We start from the raw sequence: 26,781 nt of genomic DNA on the forward strand, positions 1-26,781 counted from the left end.
AGCCTGCACCGGCCCCCATGATGCTTCCATGAGGCCCAGCAAGGCCTTTACAACCTCCCTCGGCTGACGAACACCTTCCGCACCCGGCCTCCTCACTGACCCTCACGGCAGGTGCTCCACTCCCCCCACCCCAGCCCGCTTTGCCTTTTCCGCCCCCTGACTTTGTTCACGTCACTTCCTTCTCCGCTGTGCCCTGTCTCCATCACCCACCGCCATCCTCCAGGGCCCAAGTGCGTCCCCTGTCACACAGCAGCTCCAGAAAGTGTGCCGTCACTTCTGTTACAGGGCTCAGCCACACAGGCAGCGGCCCCGATGCCATATGGCAGGGAAAAAAACGTGTGGGTGGGTCACGTGACCTTTGGCCACCTGCAGAGATAGACCCGGCTTTTGCTTGAGGGTGTTCGTGGGTGACACGTGGGTGGGTACACGTTTAAAGTGAATCATGCTTTACCTGAACAACGTAGCGTTTGTCGGTGTGCTTGCCAAGCACCTGAGGGCGCTCACCTAGGGAGCTTGTAAGCACACACATGCCTGGACCCCGCCCGTGACCTCAGAGCCAGAGTCTCGGAAGGGGTGTGGGGGGCAGGAATCTGTCTTCTTAGTAAGTCTTACTAGTGATCTTCCCATCTGGGGATTGTAGTAAGGATCTCAGTGTTGAAGCTTTTAGAAAGCAAAGAGTTTTAATGAAGGGAATCACTATCTCACTATGTATGTATGTATGTATGTATGTATAGATATGTGGGACTGGGGTGGAGAATGTGTATATATATGTGTGTGTGTGTATATGTAATATACACACACATGTGGTCGTCCCTCAGTATCCGAGGGGATTGGTGCCAGGCTACCCACGGATACCAAAGTCCGTGGATGCTTAAATCCCTTATATGAAATGGCATAATACAGTTGACCCTCTGCATTGGCAGGTTCTGAACCCATGGATTCAACCAAGCGGGGATCTAAATTCAGAACCTGAGGATACAGAGCACTGAGGGTAGGTAATAAGGGTAACTGACTGTTGGTTCGGTTACCGTGCTAAGATCTTATTCAATCCTGACTACCCCTCATGAATCACAGTCCTTATTCCTCATTTTGCAGATGGACAAACAGAGGCTCAGAGGGGGAAAGTAACTGCCAGACTGTCACACAGCTGGAGAGAGGCGGGGCAGGATTTGATCCAAGGGCTGACAGAGAAGGCCATGCTTAAACCACTCAGCGGCACTGCCCAGATGTGCACTGGGATTTTCATGGGACAGATCAGGCCCCCTGGTTTATGTTAACCCCAGTCTCTCTCCTGACACGCCTTGGAGGCTGGGGTCCTGAAGGTCTGGGTGCCTTTCCCACCAAGGTGACCCTTTCCACTCTGTCCCCAGACAGCCTTGTCGGTATCAGGGTGAGGCATTCCTGTCATGATTTGGTTTTGAAATAGGCTGAGGGAACAGGAATAGGAGGCAGGGGACTTGCCCTACCTTATCCGCAGTGAGTGCAGGACTGGGAGGCCAGCCCTGGCCCCAAATACCTGCCCTTGCTTTAAAATGGGTACCTCCCTCTTGACTACTTCTGATGAGTTCAGATGCATCTTAGTTGAGAAAGAAGGGTCAGTAGAATGAATACTGCCACAACCAGTCTTTCATACCATATGTAAAGTAATTCAGTTACTCTTCCTTTGTGGAAAGAAAATATACTGAGAAAATCCCACTTGGGAAAGGGGAGTTTTAAATGATATTGTTTGTTTTCTCTCATTGAATGCAGATGTACAGTGTTTCCAAAACACCCTGTGGACAGGAAACGCTGCAGGGTGAAGGGGGTCCTGGGGTTTAAGGCCGGGCTTCTTTGCTACAGGAGTTTTCAGGGCTTTAAACACACTAATGCTCACTGTACATTTCTAAGAAGGCGATATAGTTCTCAGCATTTCCGACGTTCATTTGACCATGAACCGTTCTGCAGAATCTTGAGTGGCTAACATTCCCTAGAATATACTTTGCAAAAACTAGGATCAAATATTACTAATAAATATAACCCCTTACATGTGCAGAACACTTTTTAGCTAGTCCTCAATGATCTCGTTCAACAGAGTTTTCTTGAGCGACAAAGGAGAGGGTCATTTGAGGCTGTGGTGAGCAAAGGCAAGACTTGGGAGGGGTCATCTGGAGACATGGGGCTCCTCGAGAGGCTCTGGGGAAGCTGGGGACAAGGGGCCCACTTCACCAGTCCCTCCACTTGGTCCCTGGTCTGCCCCAGGAGACGGGCCTGCACCTCCTCAGGAGGCCCGCCCTCCCCGGCACCTGAGAGAGGACCACACCTCCCCTAGGTCCTCAGCCAGCATGAGGCCCCACCAGGCACTTTCTTGGACATGGCAATAGTTGCTGGAGAGCACGGCCTGCCAGGAGGTCCACGTCGTGGCCGCCTGTCACAAGCACTTGAGCGAAGGCTGGCCCTGGGTCACGTGGGCAGCTGACAGACTTTCTCTCCTTTTAGGATGTTCAGGATCAGTGATCATTCAAATTATACCAGAGGGCTTCCCTGGTGGCTCAGTGGTTGAGAGTCCGCCTGCCGATGCAGGGGACACGGGTTCATGCCCCGGTCCGGGAAGATCCCACATGCCACGGAGCGGCTGGGCCCGTGAGCCATGGCTGCTGAGCCTGCGTGTCCGGAGCCTGTGCTCCGCAACTGGAGAGGCCACGACAGTGAGAGGCACGCGTACCACAAAAAAAAAAAAAAAAAAAAAAAAAAAAAAAAATCATACGAGAGGGTGCTAATACCACCTGCTATCCCTCCTGGCATGAACCTACCTTTCAAAGGCAGTGCTTGTCTAATGGTGGGATTCCAGGCTCCGCTACAGAAGGATACAGAGATGGCTCTGACCTGCAGTGCCTTCTCAGGATCCCATGAAGGATCCAGCATAAATCCATCCCTATTAACTACTCTCCTGTTCCAGGTGCACTATTCCATTTGCATATCCAGCAGGAAAATACAGTGCTTCCTCGGAGTAACGCACCTAATGTTCTGGAAGCAGCAGGAAGTCTCGGAGGTGTTGACCTACTGCTACTGAGCGTCCACTCATCTGGACCCCAAAAGTGGTGGAGGGGGCAGATCCACACAATGACCAGAGCTAGCAGGGACTGAGCCCTCACCACGTACCAGGTCCTGTTCCAAGCACTCTGTACGTGTTAACTCCCTTAATCCTCACAGAGACCCATCCCAGTGGAGGAGATGCTATTTTTGTCTCCTCCATTTTATAGAAGACATCAACAAGGATAGAGAGTCCCAATGATGTGCCTATGGTCACCCAGCTAAGAAGTGGAGCACAGGGCTTGAACTAAGGCTACCTGGCAGAGCTTGGTGACCCCTCTGCAGGGGTGAAAGTCTGCCCAGGGCTGAAGGGCAAAGGACTGGCCTGGACCAAAAGCAGATGATACTGCAGACCTGCAGAGGCCTTTAGAGGTTAGAGCCACTCAGGCTGCTTAAGGGGAAGTACAAACTGGAAAGCGTATGCTTCCTAAAATAGGACCTTGGAGAAATAAATGTGCTACCCATAGGAAAGAATCTCCAATAGGCAATGTCCACGAATTAGCAGGGGATATGTTGTGCTGGCCGGAGAGTGTTTCCAGGTAAAACAACCCCTACACCCAAACTAACGACAAAGAAACGAAGCTAAACTAAACTGAAAACTAAACAACAAAAGCTGCACAGAAAACCACCATGCAGGCAATGACCTCTTCTGCTTGCGGATAAAAGTGACAGTTCTAGAAATAAAGGGGAATAGATGGAAGGGTTTCAAAGTATGGGAGTGATTTTTGTTTTCTCGTTTAATGCCAGTTTTCAAGGAAGGCTGACTATGTCTGTCACATACTCGTTCTGTTTAAAACCCATCCAGGTGCCTCCATGGGCTCTATCGGGAGTAGGGGGTTCCTGCGGCTGCTCCCCAAAGCCAGCAGAGAGCTCTTCATGGGGAGCATGGAGCGCGTGCTTTTGAGGGTCATTTGAGGCTGTGGTGAGCAAAGGCGAGACTTGGGAGGGGTCATCTGGAGACATGGGGCTCCTCGAGAGGCTCTGGGGAAGCTGGGGACAAGGGGTCCACTTCTCACGGCCATCACTTCTTCTTGAACACTTGATGGCACACCTGGTCGTCGCACGTCAGCTCCTGCAACATCAGAAGCAGGTGAGTGACTAACAAGCCAGGCCTTCCTTCCGCCCACCCCCAGCCCTCTGGGTGCCTGTGAGTTGGGGTGGGGGAGGAGCCGGAATGAAGAGGACACTCAGTCATTCTGCGCAAAGAGCCTCTCAGAGACCCAATCAGCTGGCGTGCCCTGCAGGTAGCAGTAATTTGATTTTGACACTTGAATTGAGCTTGAACAACTATAAAAATGAAAAATGCAAAGAAATTATCCTCTTGAGCAGGATTTCTCCTACTCTCGTGATTAAAGCAACATCGCTTAATTTATAAAAGGCAGCAAAGCCACAAAGAAGGGCAGGATCTAGTGGGGAGCATTTGGAAGGCAAGGGCCTGGTGAGCTGTCCCTGCACCCTGTGGGTTTTCTGGCCTCTGGTGATGAGAACGTTGGTTGGTGGCAGCACAGGCAATGACAGGGCATGGGCTGCGGAAGGGCTCCCCCAGGCCTGCCTGGGCAGACAAGATGCTGCCTTTCATCTGGACAGAGGGAGCCCCCAGGCCTTATCTGCGCCTCGTGACCCTTTGAGGGAGGAGAGGAAAAACACGAGTGTGGGAACGACCACAAAAATCATTGCAGTTGATGATGAATCCCCTGGCTTAGCCACAGGGACAGCTGGGGTTTGTACTACAATTAAAAAAATCCACCTTCCAAACCGGAGCAGGTAGGGAAAACTGTCGATGGAAAACAGTGACTGCTTCCCATTTATCACCAGTTGACATTGTCTCTGAAATAAAGAGCTCAGGTGAGGCAAGGCTGGCTCTGAAGGGCACCCTGTGACATGAATGCTGACACTAGAGCCAGGTACCTGCTTGACTCCACAGGTGAATGAATAAAGAGCCATCCATTAAATGAGCCATTCCTTTAACAAGCGAGTGACTGAATGCATGAAGGAGTGAAAGATCTTTCACTATTGAATGTTGGACAAATCGCTTGCCTTAAAGACTGAAGAGTGAAAAATTAAGCTATGTAGACGGATATAATTTATACAAGGAAATCAGAAATAATTTATTCCAACTGCTCTGTTCCGGTGTCAAATTAAACTAAAATATTTGGGGATCAGGTGGACATAGCTTAGGGTGTGAGGCCAGTGCCTGCGGTCTACAGGCAGTTCCCAGTGCAACCCGCTCCCATGCATCCCGAGCCCACGACAACCCCTCTCCTTCCTAGGCTCACATCACTGAGGAGGCCGGGTCTCACCCTCCTCCAGGGCATCTTAATTCTGTGCCTCGCATTTCTCCCCGGCTGACCTTTGACAGCTTCCCTGTATTTCTCCTTGGATCTCGGCTTCCTAACTCAGCATCTTGAACTTTCCTTTTAATTTCAGCCGTTCACAGAAACAGACATATAGATTTCCTCCTGGAGTCCCCTGAGCCAGATGGGAATGGCTCACGCATTTGACCACAGGCATTTGGCTGGAGCTTAGGGGAGGAGGACAAGGCCATTTTTTCTCGTCAAAGCACCTGGCTGGGTGAACCGGCGGTTGGCATAAGCAGAGTGGAGGGGAGCTGGGGACTTACCAGGTGCAGCTTGTCCCCCTCGACCCACTGCTTCCAGCCTCGGTTCTTCTTTTCCCCCTTCTGCACGCACACGAGGACATCACCTTCCCAGGTGATCAGAGTCTGTAATGAGAGGTTTCCAGGCAAATCAAATGTATGGTCTTGATGGGGACTGAACACATGTAAACCTGCAGTTGCATTTCCTGCAGCCACTCCTGGGCTTCTGCTCCGTCCCCAGAGCAGAGCTCTCGGCCACAGCCGCGCCAGCATCCCACCAGCCTCATTTCCGCATATGCCCTTCATTCTAGCCAGACCGACTTATCTTGGCCGGTTCTGTTCTCTTTGAAAGACTTCTACTCTTCCATTTTACCATATGGTAAAGACAGCATTCCAGATCGGTGGGGGAAAAGATGATGAATTGAACTATGTCACAAGGTAAAATTTCTGGAAGGGAAAGATACCTCAAAGTCAATAGGTGAATAACAAACTGGGAAAAATAATTGTAACACGTATCAGACAAAGACCCGATTTCCTTACATACAAAGGACACCTGTACATCAATAAGGAAAAGATCATTAACCTAATAGGAATTTCAACACAGGACACCAACCCAACAGCTTACAAGGATAAACAAAACAAAACAAAACACCCTAGCAGATGGCTTTTAAACATAAGAAAATATATTCAACCTCACTTATAACAAGAGAAATGCAAGTTAAGTCTGTTTGTTTTTCAGATACAATTCATCCTGTGGTCAAAGATCAAAGAGTCTAATAACACGCTGGGTTGGAGGGGGTACAGAGAAGCATGGACCCTCACACAGGGCTGGTGCATATATAAATCGGTATGAATCTTTTTGCAGGGCAATTTTACATTACCTTTCAAAGTATAACATTGTGTATACTCTTTGACCTAGAAATTTTACTTCTGAGAATTTTCCCTATGGGAAACACATTGTGAGGACTGCCCACCGTAGGGCAATAATAAAGGCAGGGAAGCTACCTAGTTAGCGGGGGGGGGGGCTGCACATATGGCTCCAAAGCCAGAACCGGGAGATGGACCTGGCTCCAAAGCCAGAACCGGGAGATGCTGATCAATTAGCACAGGGAAGGCAGCAGAGATGCAGAGCTTGTGCTGGACAACCAGGCTGGGTTGACCAGCAGGTTGGAGAAGCCACAAGAGGCTGAACCACAAGAGGCTCTAACCCCTCTTACTAAATTTACATATTTACAAATTTCACACCCTGCCCCAGTTCCTCTTCCTCCTGTTCCTCCCACTTTACCTGTCTTAGTATCTGCCATGGGACGATGTGTACTATCCCTAAGTGGTCCTTCAAGGCCACCCACCTCTGTGCCCACATTAGGCTTGCATGTGAGGTTGACGGTATCATTCCCATCCGGGCAGTGGTGGTGTCTTGGTGCTGCCCTTTCTCGGGGATGATCCTGATGTGAGTCGGTTTTCTTCCAAGTATGTGCAAACCATATTACACCTCTATGAACAATATTATGCTAAGGACCAGGTGTTTATTTTCCTCCCTATCTTGCAAACCCAGTTGGTGATAAACGAACCTGTGTTTTTGGTTTTTTTTAATTCACTTCAGGTCTGTTTTTTGGTGGATATCTGTTTTCTACAGATTGTTAAGTCTACCTGTTTCTAAAGCAATATTTGACCTTGACCATATTATATATTTTAGGTACAATTTTATTCCTCCTTATTTTACTCTTCAGCCCATCACAGTGTTGTTTGTTACAGCAAAGGCCTGGAAACCTCATAAATTGCATCAGTGGCGACTGGTTAAATACGGTGTGGTTCCTCCCCGCTCCGTAGCCCTTGAAAGGAGAAGGCAGTTCTGCACTTACAGAGAAGAGCAGTCTCCATAGTGTATAGTTTAAGTTAGAAAAGCAAGGAGGAGGGCCATGTGCATAAAAGAAAGGAGCAGTGGGGATGCATGCATATGTTTGTACACGTTCTCTCCAAGGAGGCAAAAAAAACCCTTAATAGTGATTGTCCCTTGGGGAGGGAACTAAGGAGCTGGGGGCCAGGATAGGAAGGAAGTTTCACTTTTTAGTGTTTAATTTTTTTTAAAGCATGCATATGTATTAATATTCCCCAAATTAATTTAAAAGTAAAATTCTACATGTTTTCTAAAGAAAACATGTCTCCTCCTCCTTTAGGACCATCTTAAGCCTCACAGTTTCGAATGTCTTAGAGAAGCTTAATTCATAGGTTGTTCTCTTTCCTCTTCTGGAAGCGAGATGTTGTCTGGAATATTCCAGAGATCCCTCCCACGTAGACAAGAAAAGACTCACATCTTCTATTTGGGCAAGGTCTGTGTCTTCCAATCCCCCAGCCCATATGGTCTTACACATCAAGGACACCTAATGCATGTTGATTGAATGAATATCTATCTGTCTGCCCTCTTTCAGAGGGGCTCGTGAGGGTGACCAAGGAGTTAAGAAGTGGAGTCCTGGAGAACAAGAGTAGAGGAGCACTACACGCACACGCAAATGCACATGTGCACACAGACGCAAGATTTTTGTGCACTTGGGTGTGCCACCAAGGGTGGGCAACAGAAATTAATCAGAGGGATAGACTCACCCACTCCCTGCCGTGCCTCTCCAGCTAAAGGGTTGCAGTCAAGTCACAGGAAGAAGGTAGTGCCAAGGGCACCTGCTCTGTGTTGTGATTCTCATGGGAACAACCCTTTGCTGGAGGCTGGGCAAATTCTGTCTGAGTACTTCTCAGTCTCGTGTGTGTGTGTGTGTGTGTGTGTGTGTGTGTGTGTGTGTGTGTGTTTATTAGCCCTGGCTTTTTGCTGCAGGCAAAGCAGACACCAGAAGTGAGAAAGGGGATTATCTCTCTCTGCAGGGCTAAGAGCCAATCCTGGAGAGAGGATGGCACTCAGAGAGGACAGAGCATGGAAGGGAGAGGCAGAAGCCTAGTTGTTAACAGATGGAACCCTTTAAGGGTCAGGAAGGGCCAAAAGGACATGACTTATTTCAGTAAGAGTGAGTTCTCCACCATCAAAGGTGATAAAAAATGAGTCAGAGAGGACAGGCCTGCTTTTCAATAGCCCACGCCCCAAACTGAGAAGCAAGGGGAAAATGGATCATTTGGAACTGATTAGGTTAGAACAGCAGAGGGTTGCAAAAATTCTGAGACAAATTTTCCTATCATTTCTGGTGTCTGATGAATTGGCCTCGCAGCCACACAGCTCAGAAAAGCTTGCCGATCCAGCAACTGCTCGGGGCGGGATTCTACAAGGGGCCGTTCCGGAGCTCGGGAGCTTCGCGTCTCCTGCCAAGACTGGTTTGATGGAAGCATTTCCAAAGGCCTTTCCATTTCCCACTTTTCTTTTCAAGGAGCCCAAACGTCATTCAACCCTGACTCATTGGCTGAGATGATCAATGTGGCAGGACAACTTGGTTGAGAAATAAAATGTGTCCTGCTCTTTTGGCTTTAGAATCATCCCCAAAGAATGATGACAGCTTTTCCTCCCCACCCCGGGAGAGCAGCCAGAGCTTTGGGGGAAGAGTTGAGACTTCGACTTGGAAGGAACTCCTGGAAGCACCAGAGAAGAGTGGGGCTCTGGGAGGAGTGGGGCTCATGGGGAAAGGGGAAGGGCAGGGTGGAGGGCCCTGCTTCGCTGTGGTGCTCTGAGAGGGTGGCCCTCTGCAGCCTTGAGAGCACGGATACCTGGGCACAGGAATCTCAGCCCGGCCCTCCTCAGCTTGGGAGCCAGGGCAGAGGTCTTGGTGGCTGCGTTGGCACAGAGGGAGTGGGTGCCACAAGGGCTCAAGCTGCCCACTTCTGTATAAACCACATGGGCTTGCACTGGACCGTGCAGTCCCCGGCGTTCTCGTATAGATGCTAAGATTTGGGTGCGGGAATCCTTAAATGCGGCTGAGATTGGATTTTCCCCCATTTCTGTTGTTGGGACTGCCCAGGTGTAATTGGATTTGGAAAACCAAAGATGTTCACACTGAGCGTGAATGTGGACCGTGCAACAATCAGTCACTGGGCTGTGATACCACCAGGTGATGCAGGAGGAGAGGGGACCTGCCGAGGGCCCCGCCTTTCCCACCACTGCCCTACTTCTCCCCGCTGCTACCAACCTCTGCCTTATTCACAAAAAGCCCCTTGGATGAGGGCCTGCCTACTCTGCAGACTCCAGTTCTCGGGCTTGGAGATAACTCCCCACTCTGCACTCAGAGGTCTCTGCTCATTTTAGGGGCCTCCTTACATCCAAAAACTTCAAGCGGCTAGAAGTGTGCCTTCTGATGCGTGGAGGATTTCCTCGATTATGTCCTGAGAGTTAAGGTGAGGCTGAGACTGAAGCCATAAGCTTGCCAGAGATTTATCTGGGTTTCTAGGATTGGAGAAAGCCTGACTTCATCTAGTCTACTGATTTTTTGGTGTGATTTGCATTGCATTTTTCTAAAAAAAAAAAAAATTAAATCAGTTGGAATCATCTAAAATTGAGATATTTCATATAAGAACCTATGAATGTTCAACAGCTCCTGAAAAGAAAAAAAAATTCTAGCAACATGAGGCCTCAGTTCTCCATGGCAATGATTGTCTGCTGCCGAGGAGCTGCTCCCAGGATGATGCTATGCTATCCTGCTGGCACCGTCAACGTCCTTCCCTACGAGCCCACCTGGCCTCTTTGCTTTGCGTGCCAGGCCCATGTCAGCGTATGAGTTGGTCTCCTACCCTGGCTCCTGGAGAGGTCAGCATCCTTTAATCCCTCCTTGGCTTATAAGCTACACGCAGAAGCCAGCCTGCTTCTTCCCACTAAGCTTTCAATACTTGCTTATTGCCAGCATCATTAAGTCCATTCTGGTCCCCCTCTCCTGACGCCTCCCAGGTCGTTTCTGTCATTTTTTCATTGTGCAGCTAAACAGCCAGCCCCTGCGCCAAGACCGTGCGGAGGAAAACTCCACTCTGGTCAGTACCTTAACATTCCGGTTGTCCAGGCCCTTCGTGTACTCGTCAAACTCCACCCCGACTGTGAAATCCAAGTTGTAGTTTCGGAACGTGCTGTTGGTTTTCGTCTTGAAGTTATCACCGTCTTGCTCAATGATCTTCGTCTGAGCCAGATGGATGGCGATCTTGCGGGTGGCGAAATCAATATCTGTGGGCAAAGGGAGTGGTGGAGGTTATGATGTGCTCAGCCAGACGCGTTCATTTCTTTAACAAGGCCAAACAGGACCAGAGATGCAGACCTCAGGCCGGCCACATTCTTTGCTCAAGTGGGAAACAAGAGCTGTCTTGCACACGGCCAGTTTGGGCATCTCAGTCAACGGTCGGGAAACCCAGGGTCCCTGGGCATCTCCTCGGGAGCCCTGGTGGGAGGGGAGGTAGCACCCCTGAGCTGCAACTCCCCAGTGTGTGTGTGTGCACGCCCATGCGCACATACACATATATACACGCACACGCCTACATATACACACGCACATGCCCCTGCCCTCACAGCAGCTCCCTTCTATCTATTTGACATATTGGTTTCCTCCTAAGAGTTTGCTGAACAGAAGACTTCATGGTTTAAAAGGAAAAAGACTGTTTAAAAATAACCAGTCTAGATCCTGGATAAAGATGGATCTTTTGTTCATGCCCACTGAAGGGAAGAATACCTACAAACTTCCATTTTTACAGCAGATCTGGGGAAGGTTCTGCCTCAGTCATGGCCCCAGCGCAGCTTAGGCATATTTCAGACACTTAATAAACACTTGCTCAGGGGCTTCCCTGGTGGCGCAGTGGTTGAGAGTCCGCCTAACGATGCAGGGGACCCGGGTTCGTGCCCCGGTCGGGGAGGATCCCACATGCCGCGGAGCGGCTGGGTCTGTGAGCCGTGGCTGCTGAGCCTGCGTGTGCGGAGCCTGTGCTCCACAACGGGAGAGGCCACAACAGTGAGAGGCCCGCGTACTGCAAAAAAAATAAAAAATAAAAAAAAAATAAACACTTACTCAGTCATTTCTTTTGTTGTTTTTAAGGAAAAGATGAATCATTGTTTATATTTTTATTATGAAAGATTTCAAACAAACCAAAGTAGAGGGGAGAGTACAAGGAACCCGGTACACCCATCATGCAGATTGAACAACTGTCAAGGTTTTGCTGCATCTACTCCATTTACATCTGTTTTTTTGCCTTGATATTTTAAAGAAAATCTTATTCGTTTCTGAGAGACCATTTGTAAGTAAAAGGGAACATGCCCTTCAATAGAGTGTTTCATTTCCTAAGCTAAGTGCTGAGCCCACCTCCTGTTAACCTCTGATTGTGCATAAAATGTCACCCAAGCCAAAATGTCACTGTCCTATAGAAATGATGTAGAAACAGGATAATACTGGAACTGCTACATTTCTACCCTTGCTACAAACATCATTAAGCCTTTTGTCTCTAGCCAAATGATATTTGACCTTTGACCTCCTTTATGCCTGTGAATTCTCCAGATATCTTCAGATGCCAATATAAATCTTTAATTTTTTTTTTTAAGAAAGTTTACCTGGAAGGTTTCAAAAAACACTGAGATTGATTCGCTCATAACCCAAGGTAATAACGACTTCAAAAGTAAGAACAGTTCAGATTCACTGAGGGCTGTTTCTCTGAGATTTCCAGCCTCATCTCTATGGTAGTAGGTGATTAAACTTCACACTGTGTGCTATCTGGTGGGGGATAAATACTAGTGTGCGCATGAGTGAGACCAGCGGTTACCAACAGTTCGTGGAGCCGCTTTCAATTCAGAGAATGAACATCTCCGATGGTCGCATCCCCACCCCTTCTGCTGTCCTTCCCTGGTAGCCAAGCATCACTTCCCTCACCCTCTTTCCCCATTTCCCTTCTGACACATTTCTTCTGAATCCCTCTTTGGTCATTATCATCTTCCTTCTCCTAAAGGACCAAGAAGAAGAGGTCCAAGCTGGATGCTTGGACCACAGCAGAATCCAGGAAGGACCTTGGCTGGTCTTTTGGACTCTAAATTGTATAAAATCAGGGAATAATTTCAAGTAATAACAGGCAACCCAGAAGGTAAAAGGATTATATAGCTGTATCCTAAGTTGAAAAGAGAAATAGGTTCAAGTTGGCCTGAGCTGGTGTACGCACGCCAGTGCTTTGTTCAACTCTTGTTCACTACTATCGGTTGAGAACTTGCCCGGTCTAAGGATTCACCGATGGCTGCCCATCAGAATCACCTGGGAAGATGTAAAAACTACAGATCTCTGGGCCTCATCTCAGACCCTGAATCTCTGGGTGGTTTTAAACCTTGGATTTCCTCTCAGGGGGCTGTTTGGAGAAAGACTTCAATGGTTTAAGAGATTTGAAAGCTACTGTTTAAGCACCTACTCCCCTTGAGGTAGGAAAACTCAAGGCTGGGCCCAAGCACAGCCTCTTCATGCATAGGTATTAGGGAGAAGGCAAAGCCACCTCCTTGTTTTGCACTTAACGAGGCCAGGACACATGGAGGAATGGCATCCAAAACGGAAACTTTGTAGCATCTGAGCAAGAAACTCTGCCCATGAAAACCGTGGAGCCTATGCAATAAAAACACTCAGGTGGCTGACGACTGGATGAAAGGCAAAGGAGCCCACTGGCAGCCTCCTCATTCCTGCCTTCAGAGAGGACTTCTCAGCCCCACACATGCACAGAGGGGGGTCTCAAGTCGCCCTCTAGTAACCCTGGCCGTATTGTAATATCATTATAATATCATTAGCATTGCCGTTGTGACCCCATCCCCACCCCTGTGGGTTTCGCTTAGGTGCTCACGGGAAGGTTTCAGAATGGTGCCTGGTGGAAGTCCAGATGAGGAACTGCCGATGACACAATCATAGGGGAGGAAAAGGGGAGTCACCCTCATCTAAGCCCCAGAAGATTAACCCCATGTTAACGACCTAAGCTGCCCCTACTGCGTGCCCCTCACTCCCAAGGACGCCCCACTCTTCTCCTTCGAGTGTGTAACTTGCTTCTGCCCTAAGTAAACTGCTTGTGTGCTCTCCCACACGTACTGTGCTTCTAATAAACTCTGTGCCCACTTTACAATCTTGGTCTGTTTGTTGAATTCTTTCCTCAAAGAAGACAAGGACTGAGGTCCTTTTGCTCGCCAAAATCCCTCATGGTATAGGTGATGACGCGGAGGCCCAGAGAGGTTAAGTGACTTGTCTAAGATTACACAGGTGGAAAGCAATCACAAGGGTTTGATTATTGGAAGGATGTGTGGAAGATCAAGCTGGGAGGTGAAAACAGAGGTTCTCAGTTTAGGTAACCAAGGTAGAAGCAGAGAGGTAAAGAATTTTATGGGGGAACTTAGGAGCTAAGTTTTAGGTAAGGTGACTCTGGGGGCCATGCTGTGTGGACCTTTGGTAGTATTTGGGGTGATAGTTAAGACATGCCTTTTAACCAACCAGGAATGCTGTCCCATAGTGGAACCTCCCTTGGGAAGATTCTCTCACTTCATTCTCCCAAGAAACCCACGAGATAAGTACTATGTTATTCTCCATTTTACCAGGGAAAAGCCTGGCTCAGAGAGGCTGTGTCATTTGCCCTCGACTATATAGTGAGGAAGCAGTAGAGGTGGTAATTGAACCCAGGATGGCCTGGCTCCAGGGCCAGCACCGTGCTCTACGGGTCAGCTCTGGGCTGACCCGTCCCATCATGTCAGACACCCCAGTTTGGGCACTTCCAGTGGCTGCCCAAGATACCAGTAACTTCTGACTCTACGTTTCCCCTGGAGCCACAGGGGCTTCTGGATGCAGCTGGATGAGCCCTCTCTGTTTGGGGCAGCTTATGTTCTCCAGGGCTCATGTACACTGCCCCCACTAGACAGCAATTGTTCTCTAGGCTTAGGGCTCTACAAGAATTCAAGCTGGAGCAACCACGTTCCAACGCTGGACATTTTCTGATAGCTTCAGCTTTGTGGCATATGAAATTGTACCGGGGGCTTCCCTGGTGGCGCAGTGGTTGAGAGTCCGCCTGCCGATGCAGGGGACGTGGGTTCGTGCCCCGGTCCGGGAAGATCCCACATGCCGCGGAGCGGCTGGGCCCGTGAGCCATGGGCGCTGAGCCTGCGCGTCCGGAGCCTGTGCTCCGCAGCGGCAGAGGCCACAACACTGAGAAGCCCGCGTACTGCAAAAAATAAAAAATAAAAAAAAAAAAAGATTGTACCGGGGCAGGTCAAAGCCACACAGCCTGCAGGCCCCAGGGCATGGGGGTAGATAAATGCTCTCTCTGCTGCTGTGAACCCTCCTAGGCATCTAGGCCAGCATTCATAGAGCCCAGGGTGCCCCACTGTACTTGCCATGGACTCAGCCTATAAAAGACTGGTGGTCAAAAATTCTTTTTAAAGGGGAGCTCATGATCAGCTAAGTTTGAGAAATGAGCAATTAAAACCAAGACAGGCTGACCGCTTTCTTTACTGAAGAATTTCACAGAGATTTTAATCTGGGAAAAATGCTTTGTAACTCCAAGAGCAGGACAGAAGATGCAGCCTTTCCCAATCTTAGGTGGTTGTAGAACTCTCCGTGGTGGCCTCTCCAGCTGGCCAGGGTTCCACAGAACATAAGACAGGAAAGTTTGACAAACCCCTTTCTGAGGCATTTATCTCTGTCATCTGGTCCCTGAAATTATGGTAATACCCCTTGTTTAATTTTTCTCCCTTTAAGGCAACTGCTGGCCTGTTTGGAGAGGAGAAGACTAGACGGGACCAAGTGGTCAACTATATCTGACTTCACAATGAATCCTTCCTTAAAGCTGCGAAAAGCCGCAAAAGAATGTTCTCTGCATTCTAGTCGGTATAAACACGTCCTTGTGCTAGGCAGAGGCTAACGTGTTACACTCCAATTCGTGTTCCTCTCCTTCTGCCCCCAGAAACACAGCCTAAAGAGCCAGGTGACATCTAACTTCAGCTCCATCGCTGGACACTAGGGTCCAGATCTGGAAGCAGCAGAGAGCCAGTAGCTGTAAGTAGAGTTATTACTAACTGCATCAGGCTGTTTTGAGGATGAAATTTGATGGTGTTTGTGAAGAGATCTGCCCAGTGGCTGGTGGCTTGTGGTAATGGCCCCATAAGCGGTAGCTGCTGACACCATCATAATCAACCCCCTGATCTCATGAGCCGGCTTCCTCGGAGCCCCCTGCATTTTTCCAGATGCTCCCTGCACACCTGGTCCCTGAATCCCTGCCCCTCTCCTCCCAGCCCCAGCCTTGTCTGCTCTAGCATGGTCTGTTCTTTCTTACCTCCTTCCTCACCTGCTTCCCAGGCCCAGGGTTTAACCCGCAAGAGGTACCACCTGGCATTTTCCTCTCTTTCATGGGGTTTATTATTTTTTTCTCCAAGTCTCAGCTCTGTGAGTTCAAGGATGATGTTGTCTCTTTGCTCCCGTGTCCCCATAGAACCAGGCTCAGGGCTACGCACACAGTAGGAGCTCAAGAGATACTTATGGTTTGGTTAACGTGGGCACCGCGGTCCAGGACGGTGGTTCTCAAAGTGAGGCCCCTGGGCTGGCAGCCGCCACAGCACGTGGGACCCTCTTAGAAATGTAAATTCTGGGATCCACCCTAGACCTACGGGGGTTGGGCCCCTCTTGTTTTTACAAGCCTTCCAAGCGATTCTGTGCACGCCAAAGTTTAGAACTTCTTGCATAAAAGAGTGAGGGTCAGATCCAGGCATAAATCCTGTCTCTGATCTCCCAGCTTTGTGACCTCAGAGAAGTCACTTTCCCTTTCTGAGCCTGTTTCTCACTGTAAAATGGGGAAAAGAAAGCTTATCTCATAGGGTTATTTATGTAAGGATTCAGTTAAAATAATGGCAAAAATGCTTTACACAGTGCCGAGGAGCTGGGGGGTATTTGATGCACATTGGCCTCCACTCCTTGGCCTTTTGCCCTCTGGTCAAACAGTGGTCAGATCGGCATTCAGTCCAGAGTGAAATATTCAGGTCATGTTTATGCATCTCCACAGCCATCTGCCACTCCATGCAGCCCAAGTGTCCTGGACTCTGAAGAAACATAATGGTGGCTGACCTACCCCCTCCCTCGTCACATAGCCCTGGTCTGTCACATGGGCATTTAATCCAGCCTGGCCAAACCTTTTTTTGCATGGACTGGTTTCCTCATTCCATAGGTTGACCAAAGGGTAGAAACGACTTTAGTTCCTCCTCTAGCCCTCTGTGTTGAGTGAGGAGAAGTTTAGGCTGTGCTAAACCCTGCTGGAGACACAGTTAGGAGCTGAGGAAAGAAAACCACAGGCCATGAGTTGACCACATGAAACGGAGGGGAGGGCACCAGGCAAAACTGCAGTTGACCCTTGAAAGACACGGGTTTGAACTGCATGGGTCCACTTACATGTGGATTGTTTTCAATAGTAATTACAGAACTACACCATCTGCGGTTGGTTAAATCCATGGATGCAGAACCACGGACACGGAGGAACCACATATATACGGAGGGCCAACCGTAAGTTACACGCAGAGTTTTGACTGCACGGAGAGCAGGGCTCTCCCCTAACACACCGCTGCTGCCTCCGCCCCCACTGTTGTTCAAGGGTCAACTGTACTAAGGAAGAATTGGGAATTACAGAGAAACTTAGAAGTCTAAATTTAAGTGGTCTTCAGAGAGCAAGTCTATTTTCACTCCACAGATGTGGAAATCAAAGCCCAGAGAATTGAAGTGGCTGGTTCAGAGTTGCCCAGCTAGGACAGCACTCCTGGCAATTTGCCTACAAACACATTCTGTTTATCGTCCACCGCTAAAACACATTGTGTTTAAGTCTCCCCAAATGGAAATTACTGCTTGTCCCTGGTTGCCCAGAGAGGTAGATCGCAGCTAAAAATGTCTACTGCCAAGAGAAGAGGTTTGTCCTGGAAACACCACCCCCAGTCAGTCTTTCGGACCAGAGCCGGGGAATCTTGCTAGGGGCTCTATGCAAATTGAATCAAACATTGCTTCTTCTCTGGGTTGAAAAATGGCTTGGCCTCTTGGCTACCCTTCACCGTGGGCGCAGGCTAGTTAATCATGTCACCTCTGCTCCACCCCAGGGAAGGAAGCCAAACATTCTGTTGGTGGATTTGTGATATTTCTAATCAAAAGGAAACGTTTAACTGCAGCTGTAGAATACACAGGCATACACACACAGACTACAAAAACACTTACTCTTTGTACTTTGCAGGGAAAATTATTCTCCTGGTATGGTGTTTGAACACCAGGGTTATCAAATATGTTTCATCTGCTTTTCTGGATTAAAGGTATCTCCGAGCCTGATTTATAGCCAGGTGAAATGAATTTCTATCTCAGAGGAAAACGTACAAAGGCAAGCTATTTCTGAATAATATATACGGCTTATAGCTGCTGCAGAAGAAAAAACGAGAACACTGAAGTGACTTTATTAAAGCATACTTTTCATAACTGCATTTTGAACAATGCAGGCCATAAAGTTGAAATATGAGTATGCTACTCAGCATTAAAATGCTTTGTAATATGCTTGTGGAAAAAGTTAAAGTTGTAGCCTGAAAGGGTAGACGCGATTTGTCGATTAAAGAGCAGAAATACACCCATTTTCATCCTGTGAAACCTGGAACCCATTCGAAGTGCAGCTTCCACGGGCTTCGAACCTGAACTCCTTAATTCACAAACCCTCAGCACTCGGGCATTGTGGGAAGCAGAGGGAAAGAGCAATCTTCTCCGTCTTTCCATGTCATTTCCTCCTCCAGATAATCCATGGAGAGAGGAACCGTCCTTGCCCCTTCCTGCCTCCTTCTCTCTTACCCTCAGGGACACCTCCAAATGCATTCAAACCCTTCCCTAGCCAGCGGAGGCAGGCTGGAGACCCTGGGGTGCCTCCCTGCTCCCCTTGTACTTTTCACCTCCCCCCCCCCCCACATAATCTAGTCTGCACCATTGGGATGGGGGTTGAGGAGGAGAAGCTGCCACTACACGCCAGGGGAGACCCATAGGAAGGGACCAAACTTATCTTCACCTGGGCTTTTCCCACCTACAGCACTGTCCCTGTTTGAAAGTCCAACTAGAGGCCACACAAGCAAATTCTTTGGCAAGTGTCTAACTTTATTGACTTGTGAGCACTGGCAGGAATCCAAATGCCGTGAAATTAACTCCTCGTTGGCTCATCAGACATTCATTCATTCATTCATGTATTCATTCATTCATTTTTACCCAGGGACTCCGAGTGACCCTCTTGCAATGTATCTGAGGGTCCTGCCTGCCTGCTTCGGAGGCCCCCATCCTGATGAACTTTGCTCAGCACGAAGCTCCCCCTCCCCTAACCCCACGCTTAGCACCTGCACCTGGAACCGAGCTATGGCAAGTGCTTGGGGGTTAGAAGCAGGCAGACCAGGCTCCTCTCTGAGCAACACCAGTTTCCAGCCACAAGTGATCCCAGGGAAGTTCCTTCACTTCCCTGACCTTCAGATTCCTTGTTCCTTAAAATGGCAAGCATTCCTTTGGCTCTATCCCTGGCTCTACCCTAAGCTATAGATCTTATATCAACATGCCAATTTTAATACTCCACTTGGATGGGTAATGGGCATCTGTAATCAAAAGATGTAAATCAGAATTCTTAACGCATTCCCGCCTGTCTGGCACCCCTGTCCAAACTCACTCCCTGTCATGTCTTCGCCATGTCAGCTGATAGGGTCACAGCCATCCCAGCTATTCAGGCCTAAGCCTGGGGGCCGTCTTCGTTTCTTCCATTTCCTCTCGCTTCATTTTTATCTGCAAGCCCTGTCAGCTTTACCATCAAAATATACACTGAATCTGTCCTCTCTTCTCCAGCCCTGGGCACCACCCTAAACCAACCATCATCATTTCTTGCCTGAACAACACAGAAGCTTCCGTAATGGGCCTCCGTGTTTCTAGTCTTGCCCTCCTGTGATTCATTCTTCACGCTGTAGTCATAGCGAACCTTAAAGAATATGAATAAGATGGATTAAGTCTGCCCATCGTAAGGCCTGACCTACCCCTGGGCTCACCACACGCCCAGCACACCAGCCTTTGCTGTGCCCTGTGCCCGGAACAGCACTTCGCAGCATTCAAGCCTCGGCTCCAATGTCACCTCCTCAGACAACCTTCCCTGACCACCCATCACTCTCCACCCAAGAATTCCTTTTTATTTTCTTTAAAGCACTCACCACTACCCAAAGAGTCTTAAACTATTACCCTGTCTCTCTCCCACTAGCGTGCCCACTCCGCAAGGGCAGGGAACGTGTTGCCTCATTTACCACCGCTTCACCAATGCCTAGAGCTCTTCCTGGCATGTCATAGAGGCTCAAGGCATTTGTTGAAACTGAATTAATTAAATGACACAATGTAGAGAAAGCTCACGCTAGCACGATCTTATGATGGCCTGAGAATGTTTTGTGCATGCGCTCACCTCTGATGTTACACTTTGGCCCCTTGCAGTCAGGACAGGCTTTTGAACATTGTGGGTAATCAGGAAAGATTTCCCAGCAAAGACCACTCAGGTGGCAGCTGCTTGACTTCAGCCTCTAAGGTTACCGCTTTCCTGGTAGAATTTTCCAGAGACCCACTAGGACTTTTTGTAGTAGCCATTGCTCTTTATTTTTTTTTCTTTTTATTATTTGACCTACATGCTATTTATGATTGTATTGATTAATTTTAAATTCTTTTCTTTTTTTTTTAAACCCCACATTTGTTTATTTATTTATTGTTTGGTTGTGTTGGGTCTTCGTTTCTGTGCGAGGGCTTTCTCTAGTTGTGGCAAGCGGGGGCCACTCTTCATCGCGGTGCGCGGGCCTCTCACTATCGTGGCCTCTCTTGTTGCGGAGCACAGGCTCCAGACGCGCAGGCTCAGTAGTTGTGGCTCACGGGCCTAGTTGCTCCACGGCATGTGGGATCCTCCCAGACCAGGGCTCGAACCCGTGTTCCCTGCATTAGCAGGCAGATTCTCAACCACTGCGCCACCAGGGAAGCCCCGCCACTGCTCTTTTAAATCTGTACATGTTGATTTCAATGAAAAGATGCTCTTCATAGAAGATGATCCCCACCTTCTTTTGTGAATTAAGAGAACTGGATTTCTCCTAATGGTTACAAATTATTGAACAAAGATTTCCTAAAATATGTCTAAGTTTAATGTTAACTGAGTACTTTTATTTTTATTTATTTATTATTTATTTTTGACTGTGCTGGGTCTTCATTGCTGCGCGTGGGCTTTCTCTAGTTGAGGCGAGCAGGGGCTACTCTTTGTTGCGGTGCACGGGCTTCTCATTGCGGTGGCTTCTCCTGTTGCAGAGCACAGGTTCTGGGCGCGTGGGCTTCAGTAGTTGTGGCGCACGGGCTCAGTAGTTGTGGCGCACGGGCTTAGTTGCCCCTCGGCATGTGGGATCTTCCCGGACCAGGGCTCAAACCCGTGTCCCCTGCATTGGCAGGCGGATTCTTAACCACTGGACCACCAGGGAAGTCCTGAGTAGTTTTGGAACAGATGCCTTCCATTATACATTCCTGTCTTCCTGATTAAAGTTACATGGTGGGGTTTTATTTCTTAGGCTCACCCCCTGCTTCTTCTCCACTTAGTTACCAAATCTAGTGAGTTTCCTGCTATGGACAACCCCTTGGACACCCTCCTTGGCACTGCTCTCGCATCTTCCCAGGACGACTGCAGCCACTTCCTCCTTCAGTTCTCTGACTGTCTCTGCTGATCTATTCACGCCCTGGCTGTCAGTGTGCTCGTGGCCCTTCTCTCCTCTGTACACAGTTCTTCCCAGGACCCTCTCCTTACCTGATGTCCTTGGGTGATGGTCACACATGGTATCACACCGCTTCAAGATCCAGCCCTGGTACCTTTCTGAGTCTTCTTACCCATGCGGCCGCCCTTGCTCTTCACTCCCTGGTAATATGGCTTCTGCTTCCTTTGGCCGCCCACATCCTCATCAGCCTGACCTTGGCACATGCTCACAGGTCCAGACCTGACTCTATCCTTGTGTAGAGCACTCCTCTCCTTCCTTCAAAACCCCACCCAGAAGTACTCAGGAGACCGTCAATGATCCATCTATTGTAGCTCCCTCCACCCTCACTGCCACACACACTGTTTTAAAAAATTATGTACATTTCAGGTGTACAGCATCATAATTCAATGTCTGTATAGACTGCAGAGTGATCACCACCACAAATCTAGTTACCATCCATCACCATTCAGCGCACACACTTCTGGTCACCATTGTTCTATTGTCACCATAGCCCTTTCAGGCCCAAGGGACAGAATCACCCACTGTCCCATCTGTGGCAGACTATACTTTCTTTAATGGCTGCAATACCACCACCTCTCATCCTACAGGCTGTTCTTACAATAGGATTTTGACATTTTGAGAGGCGGGGTCTATGTACCTTCCCCTTGAATGTGGGTGGGCTCATGACTGCTTCAACCAATAGAATATGACGGAAGTGATGCTGTGTGACTTCTGAGTCTGGGTTATAAAAGGTCATTCAGCTGCTGCCTCCTGTCTCTTTAGACACAATCAGAGTGCTATGAGGAAACGCAGGCCACATGGGTCACCACGTGTAGATGAGGTCTCAGCGGCTGGCCGGCACCAACTGTCAGACACAGGAGCCAGAAGCCTTTGAGATGGCTCTGGCCCCAGCCACTGTCCTACCGCAATGGAATGAGAGCCTCCTAGCAAGAACCCCCTCTGTGAACCTGGTCAGTTCCCATAACTATGATAAAATCACTGTATAATAAAATCAAGCCGCCACGTTTTGGGGGTGATTTATCACACTATAATAGAGAAGAGGAATGCAATTTGTACACAGCTATAGCTTGACTCTCTGCACCAGTTTGAGCTCCTTGAGAACAGAGGCTGGGCCTGGGCCTGCTGCAAATGGCACCGTCCCTGGCTTCCACGGGCGTCGTCTAAAGCTTTGGAAAAGAAGCTGAATGATTCCCCAGGTACGTGCAGTGCTGGTCTCACTCCGGGGCAGAGTGAATGGACTCTCCCCAAGCGTTCTTTCACAGCACGGGGACCTCACTTTGAGAGGTCTGCCCTTTAGATTGAAGACCAATCCTCCACTCCCTGACTCCCCGATCCAAGCTGAAGGAGGACCTCAGGGCATGACAGCTTCCTCAGGGTAGAGGAGTTCACCAGCTGCTCTCCTCACTGTCAAGAAAGAGTCTAGGGCCTCAGGAAACACAAGATCTAAGAAGGCAGGAGAGGAGGTACAATCGACCCTTGTCACCCATTCTCTGAACAGCGAATGAGTTTGAAAATTTGGGGCAAACCCAAAGGTTGCCCTGATGTGTCATTGCTGAGGCTGGCAGCCAGGTCATGTGGGGAGGCGGGGGGTGGAGTGAGTCACCAACTGGGAACAAAGACAGTTTGTCCCCAGACCCACCTCTCGACAGGAGTATCCCCTTCCTAGGGAACCAGCCGCCAGGCCCACAGAGAAAGCCGACTCCCTGGTGCTAGGGATTAACATCTAAGAAAGAGACAGCTCTTTGGCAGGGAATGGCGTTATACTTAGTGATATTTCCATATCTGGGGATTTGGGAGGATCTCCACATATGTTTTTCCCAAATGCGAAGGGCTTCGCGCTCAAAAGGGCAAGAAGACAAGCTTCACTGACTTGTCATGTTGGGAAAGCAACCCCTGTCTTGTGGGGTGGATGTGGAGGAAATTGTACAGATCTGCTGGGTTGCATTTTGGTGGGTTTTTTTTGGCCACACCACATGGCATAGTTCCCACGTACCCTGTATTGGAAGCATGGAGTCTTAACCACTGGGCCACCAGGGAAGTTCCTGCTGGGTTGCTTTCAGCAGATTCAATTGTGGGAGGCAACCCCACCTGGCTGCTTCTGGCTGAGCCCTTGAGACCTGTCTCCAGTGCCTGTCTGCCCCACTTGTGTCCCAGTGCCTGTCTGCCCCACTTGTGTCCCCATGCGCAGGTGAGAGGGGTCAGGTGTCCCATCTCCACGGTGGGAAGGTGACTCTGGCTGAGTCGTTTCTGCACAGAGCCTCATGGATTCAAGCTGGGGCAAGCTCCTGGGATACTGTAGGCCATCAGCAGCTGGGTAAACCAAGGCACCAAGCACATCCACGTTCTGCGTTTAGCTAGTACCATCCCCTATGGTGTTAATCTCCATCAGGAAAGTGGGAGCCCACCCCTCTCCACTGCAGAGACTCGTACAAAGGGGTCAACCTGTTTGCTCATTAGAGTGAAATCAATGTAGTTAAGTTGTTGAATTGGAAGTCATGACTGTAGCTCTGAGATAAGAGGTGTCCGATACCAAGGAGAACTGGAAAGGCCACTCCCTCCAAAACCTCCTGGACAGAGACATCCAAACATCACATTCACGATCCACGCACCCCTCCTGCACAAGGAGGGTGTAAGTGGGTGTGAAAGAGTCCAGAGGAAGGCTGCTTTTAGGAAGAGGACTTTTTTGCACAGAGCTGACAGGGTGCCCTGCATCCCGGCATCCCCCAGAAGGAATAGGGGATGGTGACAGGAGTGCTTGCCTCTCACCTTAAGACTAGAAAGAGGGGCTCCAGGGGCCCACCCTGTACAGCCGAAAACTAAACTGAGACTCGATTTTGTACCTAAAGCCACCATAGGACTTTATATAATTTAAGAATAAGCAACAAAGGACACAAAATTGCTTTCTTATTATATTCCCTGAGTTGGGCTTGTTCAGCTCACTGCTGAAAGCTTGAAACCACCAAAAAGCTCTTGATAAAGTACTTTCAATCATTCAAAACAACCACCAACATCATCTGGAGAAACAAGGCTGGTGTTATTTCTCTATCTGGTGGATGAGGAGACTGGTGCGGAAAGGTTAAAATATTGGTCAACGTCAGAGAGAAAGCCTCAGCTGGCCCACTGGTTTTGTTTCCTCCTCTGTATGATCTTGTTCAGAATTCTGGTTCTGAGCTCATTTCCAGCCCATTTACTCACGTATGGAAGCAGGATTCCATTTCTAGTCTCACTCAGGGTGCTAAAAGCAGGGGCGACAGGGTTAGGGTTCTGATACGGGGATTTTTGTCTCCTCCCCCCTCTCCCAAGTATATTGGTAACATTCTGTAGCCAGGAGGGGAAAAAAAGCTATCCAGTGCTGTAAACATGTCTAAAGTACATGAAGAAATTTCCAACCTCTGTAAATTGCAAAACATGTCACATGAGCTCTCCTTGTTTGTTGACACGGTGGAAGTGTCATCAAGCTAGAAGTGAATTGCACAGAAAAACCCACAATTCCCATTCTTGATGAGACTTCCCATCATCACATCCAAATTATTGGGCCTCAGATCGCACCCGCAGCCATTTTTTCTCATGCTTCACGTAGAGAAGTTCCAGCTGGGAACTCCCTATGCGGAGAGATCTAAAGCTAGAAAAGGTGATCAGGAGGTCATTGCAGAAATAAGGACAGGCAGCCGGTGCTCCTTGCCGGGGCCTGGCCTATAATATCTGCCCCCAAAAGTGAGCTCCCCTCTGTGGGTCCACTTGCTCTGGTTTTGTGTGTTTTCTGCCAGCCCCACAAGAGATCCCACAGGAGAGTCAACTCGGGACACATGGTGATGGAGCCCCTGGCTTGGAGCCTAGTTCAGAAGTCAGGTGAGCAGTGAGTTGTTTGATGTATATGATGAAAGCCTTTCCTAGCCTGATTTTCTCTAGGCTGAGAGATTTGTTATCTACTCTTTTTTTGTGCTTCTCCACTATAAGACTAATGAAAGAGCAATGCAGGGGTCATGTGTGCATCATATCAGATCCAACTTGTTATCTAAGGAATGGCAATCACAAGGCAGGGGAGCTACTGCATTTTCCTCTCAAGTCTGGCTTTCCTCACATATGCGTGTGTGTGCCTCCCCCATTCAGTGAATCTTTTCTGTACGCCAAAGACATTCTAGACATAACCTCATTTATTATTGCTCCCAACTTGCCGATGAGGAATCTGAGCCTCAGAAAATGAGTGTGACTTGCCTGATATTACACAGCTGGTAAAGAGCGAGGAGTGAGGCTTGCACACAGGTCTGGGGAGCTCCACAGTGCCCTCCCTCTCCCTTTCCCACCTCCTCCCCCTTTCCCACCTCTGGCAACCCCCTTACCCAGAGCCTTCATTAAGCCTTCAAAGTTGTCATTACTCTCCAACTCCCAGGTTCCATTCTGGTCCCTTGTCATGGTGGTGGCCTTTGGTTACTGTGGGTGTGTGCTGGACGGCAAGGAGCGGGCTGCAGGGCGAACGTGTTAGAATGAGCTACTTTTATAATCCAGTGGACCAGGTTTATGGCTTTGAAGATAACACGCTCAAAGGTCAAAAGCACAGCCCAAAGGAACTTTCCTTTCCTTTGCAAAATTCAGCAGGACCATGAGCAACCCATGCTCAAAACCTGACGTGGCCGGGCGTGGGTGTCCTTGTGACCTCCAACGTGCACAAGGCTTGGAATAGCTCATTTTTGGCTGGCTGGGCTCCCATAGAGCCCCTGGCCCCATGCAGAATACTCTGTGCAGCAAACACCCAGTACCCACCCAACATGCACAACAGGCCATCAGATCCCAGGCTTCAAACCTGGAGTCTCTCAGCTGTGTAGCCAGAGCTTCTGGCCTGGCTGGTAAAGTCACGAAGATGGGAACTCACACCTGTGGGCCTCTAATCTACTTTGTGCTGGGCAGGAGACACCCTTCATCTTGTTTTCTTACAAAAGCCCTGAGCTATGTTTAACCATCTCCATTTTACAGATGAGAAAGGCTCAAGGAGGTTAAATCACATGCCTAATAACTACTGGTCAGTGGCCGAACTGGGATTCAAACTCAGGCCTGTCTGGCTCCAAAGTTCTTTCTAAGGAAAAGAGCTTTGTTAAGACAGTGTGCTAAGTTCAGCTTGGAAAGGGCAGCTTGGGTTGGGGTTTGACTTGAGAACCTGATTCTCACTTGCTTCCCAGCAAGGTACCCTGAGAGCATCTACGCAGTGGGGTTACTCAAGAAAAACATTTTCTCAGAGCATGAATCTACTAAAAGCAAGCAGGACCCAGAGGGAGGCCAGATGGAGGGCAGCAGGGTAGTGGGACTCTGCTTTAGACCCCAGGAAAAAGCTGAAGATCACCTGACTAAGGTGAATCGCATGGCTGGCATTTGGTCAAGGACTCTTGGTTCAGGACTGTTCTTCATACTCGCT

At 49.0% G+C, this 26,781-nt stretch overlaps 1 protein-coding gene across 1 annotated transcript; it reads right to left on the reverse strand.

The window, feature by feature from the left end:
• Positions 1-3,788: 3,788 nt before the first annotated feature.
• Positions 3,789-25,900, reverse strand: RBP2 (retinol binding protein 2). The gene is made up of 4 exons (XM_060011336.1): positions 25,715-25,900; positions 10,624-10,802; positions 5,690-5,791; positions 3,789-4,141 (listed from the first exon to the last, which is right to left on the reverse strand). Exons 1-4 carry the CDS (start codon positions 25,785-25,787, stop codon positions 4,091-4,093), a joined length of 405 nt encoding a protein of 134 aa, XP_059867319.1. The 5' UTR covers positions 25,788-25,900; the 3' UTR covers positions 3,789-4,090.
• Positions 25,901-26,781: the final 881 nt, after the last annotated feature.

The sequence above is a fragment of the Delphinus delphis genome, chromosome 4 (assembly GCF_949987515.2).
Source record: "Delphinus delphis chromosome 4, mDelDel1.2, whole genome shotgun sequence".
NCBI classification, from domain to species: domain Eukaryota; kingdom Metazoa; phylum Chordata; class Mammalia; order Artiodactyla; family Delphinidae; genus Delphinus; species Delphinus delphis.

Excerpts from the sequence above, each read along its gene's own strand:
- RBP2 (XM_060011336.1), bottom strand. The coding sequence starts at position 25,787 with ATGACAAGGGACCAGAATGGAACCTGGGAGTTGGAGAGTAATGACAAC. Across the intron at positions 10,803-25,714 it reads AGGCTTAATGAAGGCTCTGG|ATATTGATTTCGCCACCCGC; the intron begins GTAAGGGGGTTG and ends CTTTGCCCACAG. Across the intron at positions 4,142-5,689 it reads AGGGGGACAAGCTGCACCTG|GAGCTGACGTGCGACGACCA; the intron begins GTAAGTCCCCAG and ends CTGATGTTGCAG.